This window comes from Trematomus bernacchii, unplaced genomic scaffold (genome assembly GCF_902827165.1).
Source record: "Trematomus bernacchii unplaced genomic scaffold, fTreBer1.1, whole genome shotgun sequence".
Lineage (NCBI taxonomy): Eukaryota > Metazoa > Chordata > Actinopteri > Perciformes > Nototheniidae > Trematomus > Trematomus bernacchii.
The window spans coordinates 8,659,787-8,666,413 of record NW_022987973.1 but is presented as its reverse complement, the minus strand read 5'-3'; the positions used below and the strand labels follow the sequence as shown (position 1 = coordinate 8,666,413).

The following is a 6,627-nucleotide window of genomic DNA, read 5'->3' as shown; positions in this document are numbered from 1 at the left end:
GAAACATTACAAATCCTCGGGCAAAATGAGACGTCCAACTGTATCTGTACTAGTAGGCTAATGTGATTATTGAATTTGTTTAATTTATCATGTTCCTACAGTATATTCATTAACATTTCCTTTTCATTAGCGTTTGTATCTTTTCAAATGTATGTTTATTTCCTGACGTTTTCATCTTTATATACGTTTGTATGTGCTTACATTGATAAATAAAGTGAGCGGAGAAAAAAAAGGAACAAAGAAACATGCCGCAAGTCTCGCGAGACTTCAACAAACGATTTCCTTTTAGGGAAATAGTAAAACTCCTTTACCAAATGTTGAAAACAAATCGATAACCTTCAAAACATTTACATTTTGTACATCTCTTTTCATACGTTTCAGACAAAGTAAATGTGAATAACTAGCAAGTTTGGCAACAGCCATCGTTTCTAGCTTTGTGTGCGTCTGTACGTCACATCTAGCCGTCGTCACGTCGGACGTCAACTCGTGTTTTGAAAAGGAGATGGCTAGTTAACTGGTGGGATTAAACTACAGCGGAAAACGTAGCCAAACTGGTAACTATACTTGATATATTTAGCCCTACCCGTCTCGAAATTGACAGCTCCTATGTCGGTACAGTTCGTCCAACTCCGCTAGCCGCAATGCTATCCTAGAATACTATGCTAATAGTGTTGTATTGTACCGCTAGCAACACAAGCTAATGTTAGCTAGCTAGGTATGCTCACGCAGCAAAGTAGTTTAGCTAAGCTACCGTCAGCCTGACAGCAGCGTTGATTTGGTTATGAGATGTGTACAACTCCTCGAACCATCAAACGTCAAGGACAAACCACTATCACCGAGGTGGATTTAGACTCAAGTCAACAGCACACGTGAACCCCCTGTCAAACTATTACGTTAGCTGACAGCTGCTAGCCCGTGGTTTGCTAGCAGTTGATCTGGGGATTGAACTGACTTGTAGATTTCGCCATTAACCAGATAATGTACGGTGAAAGGTCCAGACCAGACTCCCCCCTGTACGGGTGATGGCAGCACGTCTAGTCATATGACAGTAACTCCAGTGACACCGAAAACTGGGAACGAAACACAACAAGCCGACCTCACAAACTCTGCAAGCATTCGAGGTGAGCCAGCTGAATCAGCCCTCCTGTTCATGCTAGCAGTGTAGTGTCACTCACTGCTACGAGTCTGCACTATACATTACTCACACATGAAGTGTAAAATGACTATGTGGCATTAGAGTAAAGCCTAGGTATCACTCAGACCTTTTTTAAATATATGAGATGATAAACCTACAGTGGGTGCACGTATGAGATTATTTATCCTCATATTGTACATGAATCTGGTTCTGTAATAAGTGATGGTTGTAATCTTAGTACAAAGTAAACCATGTGAAGTTCATTTGAATTATACAAGTAGTCGAGGTCTGCAAAGTGAGTAGAGCTAATTTATACAATCAATGACAGTATTAGTTTGCCTTTATTTCACTGGTTTTGTGATGGCATTATGGGCAACCGATCTGTTAGCAGGTCTGTTATCATGGCAACATTTCAAACATGTACTTACACCTTTAAAGGCAAAAATGTCATAATAATGTTATTTTTCTAAGCATTTGGCCACTAAAAAGCAAGATGCTTTAATCCTGAAACACCTCTATACGCAGCAGATGTGCACAAAATACATCACGTTTAGCCTCTATGACACACATGTATGTCAGTCATAAACCAGCAATGCCCACCACTCACACTTTGGTGTGGTTTTCCTAATCGGCAGCATTAGTTTTGGGGCTTAAAGTATTTCTCTCCACTTTGTTGACTTATTTGAAAACTCACATTTTTGGCATTGGTTCCTCCATCCTGCCCAGTGAGGTCCTTTTCCTGTAGGGTATCTTTTGTATTTTTTTGTATACTGAAGGAACAATAGAAAGGCAGGAAGCGCTGAGGCTTATGCCTTTGGTCTCCGGCCAAGAAGGGTGTACCTCCGAGGTTTGCCTGTGGTCAGTGGGTGGGTTTGTACTGACCGCACATAATTACCCTGCAGCTGTGCCTATCACATCTCCTTTTTTCCTTTAATTGGGTTCAATACCCTGTATACTGATGTATTATTTCTGTCTGATTTGACCTTCAGGTTTGATAAGCCTACACACTTCTTCTCTGATCTTAAGCTCGTGCATGTCTGATAAGTGTTCTGTATTAAACATCAAACAGGATGTCAAGCTGCTTCCACATCCAACTTGGCTGCATTCTTAGTCTTGGCGTCATACTCTTTTACAAGCTTACCGAATGTCGTAGGTCTGGTTGTTGTTTTTAGGCCACTTAAGTTAGCTTGAAAAGGTCTGGAAAATTATTTAAATAAATGTTGTCTTCTTTTTACTTAAGCAAGAATGACCCTATCGGTTTTATTTTCTGTCCAAAAATATGTATGGCCAGAAAATATTGGACCCTCTTACTGTTGTGAATGATGAATATAATGTACAGACTTCTATTAAGTCATCTTATTTTACAACGTCACCAATATTTGTGTAACTATGTTTTGGAAATCAAGTATCATTATGAATCGGAATTTTTTTAATGCAATCTTCCCAGCCCTATTGAAAATCCTGTTTAACTGTAAGTGGTGTGAGTGTGTTACACTACATACAGTTAATTTGTACACATGCTTGTGTTTCATATATTTTCGAGTTTAAATAAAGTGCTCATCCGGGCTTGAGAAAGAGAGAGGAATGTTTGTTATGCTTTTGTTTTGTAAAGCAGCAGTCCGGCCCAAGCGTCTCGAGTGGAGGCAGAAGAGAGGAATATGAGCATGCATGGCGCCAGCGGAGGCTCTGACCGTTCACGTGACCGCCGCCGCTCCAGCGATCGCTCCAGGGACTCCTCACACGAGAGAGAAGGCCAGCTCACCCCCTGCATTCGCAACGTAACCTCACCCACCCGCCAACACAACACTGGTGAGTGTGCATGCATAGAATAGAGGGCTTATAACAACAAGGATATCATGTTAGAGATTCACGGCTCTAGGCAGCTACTTACCAGCTGACAGCATTTATCAAGTTGAAACCAGACATGGTTTTTTGGCTGTGAAATAAATCCAGTCAGCAGTAATCCACCTGTTTGTGTTTAGACCAAGACGGCTTGTTTTTTGGAAACAATACACATGTTTTGAGTAGGGTCCTGTTCAGTCTGGTTGTTTTGGATCAGATGCTACTAGCAGTGGACCCCTACTGAAATGTATCGCAAAGATGGTAACGAAGCTGGTTGCTTAAGAACGTTTCTCATAAAAACTAAAAGGATCCAAAACAAGCTTTAAAATGCTAGAAAATGTACGTTAATTTTTAAGTTGTTCTATGTTTCTGATAGGATGTTTGTTGTCTGTTCAAAGGGAACTAGTCCTGTGAGTCATTGTTCTGCCTGTCTGTGTGCAGACCGTGAACGGGATGGTCCGTCATCGAGGCCCGGCAGCCCGCGGCCCCAGAGGGTCTCCCCCAGCGGCTCCAGCAGCAGCGGGGTGGTGAGCAGTCGCACTAGCAGCCTGTCAAGCACTGAAGGCACCTTCAAGAGCATGGGAGTTGGAGAAATGGTTTTCGTCTACGAGAATCCCAAGGAAGGAGGCGCAGGTGCCACTGCGGGAAACCGAAACATTAGGTCCTCAGAAAGAGTCACTCTGATTGTTGACAACACACGCTTTGTAGTAGATCCTGCTATCTTCATTGCACAACCAAATACCATGTTGGGCAGGTACAGTTCACTTTGCCCCAGTCAATTAAATATATATGGATATTAAATAAGGGTTTAAAATAGCTATGGAAAATTCCATTGTTTGTGATTCAGAGACTAAACTAAAGTTTCTTTATTTCAGAATGTTTGGATCTGGAAGAGAACATAATTTCACAAGGCCCAACGAGAAGGGGGAGTACGAGGTTGCTGAGGGCATTAGCTCAACAGTTTTCCGAGCAATTCTGGTCAGTCTCTCTCTTACATTTACTCTGTTTATAAAAATTACGGTGGACTAAAATATGACTACAGTCATAGACAAAATGACCATAGTCCAAAACATCACCCAACAAAACAAAACAAAAACAAAAACAAAAAGGCAAAATATTATAACCTTCATGGGAATGGGATTCATAGAAAAATAATCCTTATACACACTTTAACTAGAGAACGGTGGGATTAATAGGCAGGCAAATAAAATCATGCAAGCTAGCTAAAGTAGCATGTTAGCTTCCCATTGATCGATGGTGCCAGGCGTAGTTTATCCGCTTAAATATACTTCATACTTACGTAATTATTTTATTTATATTTCATGTGCGTTACGGTATTAACAAAGTGTTTGAAATGACTGCCTTCTGTGATTTCTCTCTAATTGACAGGATTACTATAAATCTGGGATAATCCGCTGTCCTGATGGAATCTCTATCCCTGAGTTGCGTGAGGCGTGTGACTATCTATGCATCTCCTTCGACTACAGCACCATCAAGTGCAGAGACCTTAGTGAGTATTTCCTCTGGGGGGCTAGGGCTGTTAGTGTTACCCATTAACAGAAGCAGCTTGAGTCAGAGTAAGAGACACAGCAACACTGCCTTGCCTCGCACTAAAGCCTTACACAACACAAATAAAGCGGATTATCACAAATCTAATCTATTGTAGCTAGATTTTTCATTACTCTTATTTTACGTGGTGTAGCGCACTGAGAGCCAGTATGACTTGGTTCACATTGTATAACCCAAACGCCCTCCGTTGTTATCAGGTGCTCTGATGCATGAGCTGTCCAATGATGGAGCTCGACGGCAATTTGAGTTTTACCTGGAGGAAATGGTTCTGCCTTTGATGGTGGCCAGTGCCCAGAGCGGAGAGAGGGAGTGTCACATTGTAGTCCTTACTGATGATGATGTAGTGGACTGGGATGAAGAATACCCACCGCAAATGGGAGAAGAGTATTCACAGAGTGAGTACACACAATTACAGACACACAGGTCTGCACTTATACAAAAGATGGACGTGTGTTCAAATGTTATTGTTTTCTTTCTTTGCAGTTATCTACAGCACAAAACTGTACCGATTTTTCAAGTATATTGAAAACCGAGATGTTGCCAAATCAGTTTTAAAAGACAGAGGATTGAAGAAAATAAGACTGGGCATTGAAGGTAAGTTCAACCATGTTCTCCCTTCAATCATATGGAAATACCAAAGTCATAAAATAAACTAGAAAGATACACCAGAATGATTTCCTTGAAAAATGTTTATTGTGTTGAGCACGTCGCCTCCTGGTTAATAAACCTTTGTGTCCTCATTCTGGTGTTTTTGTATTCCAGGATGACGGTAAAAAGCTAATGATACTTCTACACTTCTCTTTTGACAGGCTACCCTACATATAAAGAGAAGGTCAAAAAGCGACCAGGTGGACGTCCAGAGGTAATTTACAACTACGTCCAGAGGCCCTTCATCCGCATGTCCTGGGAAAAAGAGGAGGGTAAAAGCCGCCACGTGGACTTCCAGTGTGTGAAGTCCAAGTCCATCACCAACCTGGCGGCCGCGGCAGCAGACTTCCCCCAGGACCAGCTGGTGATGCACCCCGGCCCCCAGGTGGACGAACTGGACAACCTGTCTAACCAGCCTGGTGGCAATCACTACAGCAACAACTACAGCAACGAGCCCGACCCCGATGCACCGTCACCTGCTGTCTGAGGACTCACTGGCCCTCTTCCAATGCCTCTGCCCCCCCCCACTCCTCCTCTTCCTCCAGTCCTCCTCCCAGCATGCTGCAGCATGGAGCGCCAGGGGCACCATAACCATATTGCCTTGACACCTCCTTTGCAGCCTTAGAGCCTCAAGAACCTGGTTGGCGGTAGAAACAGAATCATGAGGGACATAAGACTGGTGAAAAGAAGTTGACTATTATTATTTTAGTTTTAGTTTTTTTTACTTGACCAAAGGAATTTATTTTTCTGTTTGGAAAAAAAAATAGTAAAACACTTATTATTAACATTATTATTTAAAATGTTATTGTTCTTTCATTTGATGGGTTTGACTGAGCACTCTCACTGTTTTCTCACAGGGTTTTATTTCACTGATGATATTGATTTTAATTATCTTGGGTGGCCTAACTACTAAATGTGCTTTGGTGGAAATATGACTTTCTGGTCATGGAGAAAAATCAGTTATCACCGCATAGTGTCATGATATCCAATTGGACGCCTCTCAGATGTCTTTGAATCTTGTAATTAGGTATGTAGTCATTGGCTGGATCTGATTTGTGATGTTATCCTCATCCCGCAGCCCAGATATAAAGCAGAGCACAGGCTGCTGTGGTCAGAATCTTTTTGTGCAAAGCTTGAAATTGTTGTTAAAAAGAAAACACAAAATTATCAAATAAAGACATCAAAGGAAGTTTGTGTATATTTGATGTATGTGATGTACACTCGACACAAGCTACATGTTTCACAGTGAAGATCACAAGCTTTGTTGTTGCTTTCCTGATGATGGCTCAGTGCTATAAAAACATCCTCTTCATCCTGACCTGATGTTGCCAATTAAAGGTGGGGTAGGTAAGTTTGAGAAACCGGCTCGAGATACACTTTTTGTTATATTCCATGGAATGCTCTTAACATCCCGATAGCAATGAATATCTTAA

At 41.7% G+C, this 6,627-nt stretch overlaps 1 protein-coding gene across 5 annotated transcripts; it reads left to right on the top strand.

The window, feature by feature from the left end:
- The first annotated feature begins 282 nt into the window (after positions 1-282).
- On the top strand, positions 283-6,383 carry btbd10b (BTB (POZ) domain containing 10b). 5 transcript variants are annotated; one of them, XM_034116285.1, is made up of 9 exons: positions 474-554; positions 976-1,121; positions 2,751-2,944; positions 3,419-3,731; positions 3,853-3,955; positions 4,367-4,487; positions 4,744-4,941; positions 5,030-5,140; positions 5,356-6,383. In XM_034116285.1, the coding sequence occupies exons 3-9, from the start codon at positions 2,794-2,796 to the stop codon at positions 5,679-5,681; spliced, it is 1,323 nt and encodes a 440-aa protein (XP_033972176.1). In that variant the 5' UTR covers positions 474-554; positions 976-1,121; positions 2,751-2,793; the 3' UTR covers positions 5,682-6,383. The 5 variants fall into 5 exon arrangements, with proteins under 5 accessions (XP_033972174.1, XP_033972177.1, XP_033972176.1 ...); XM_034116284.1 differs by having other exon boundaries at positions 2,748-2,944; XM_034116287.1 differs by lacking the exon at positions 976-1,121 and adding an exon at positions 1,524-1,526 and having other exon boundaries at positions 539-554; positions 2,748-2,944.
- Positions 6,384-6,627: the final 244 nt, after the last annotated feature.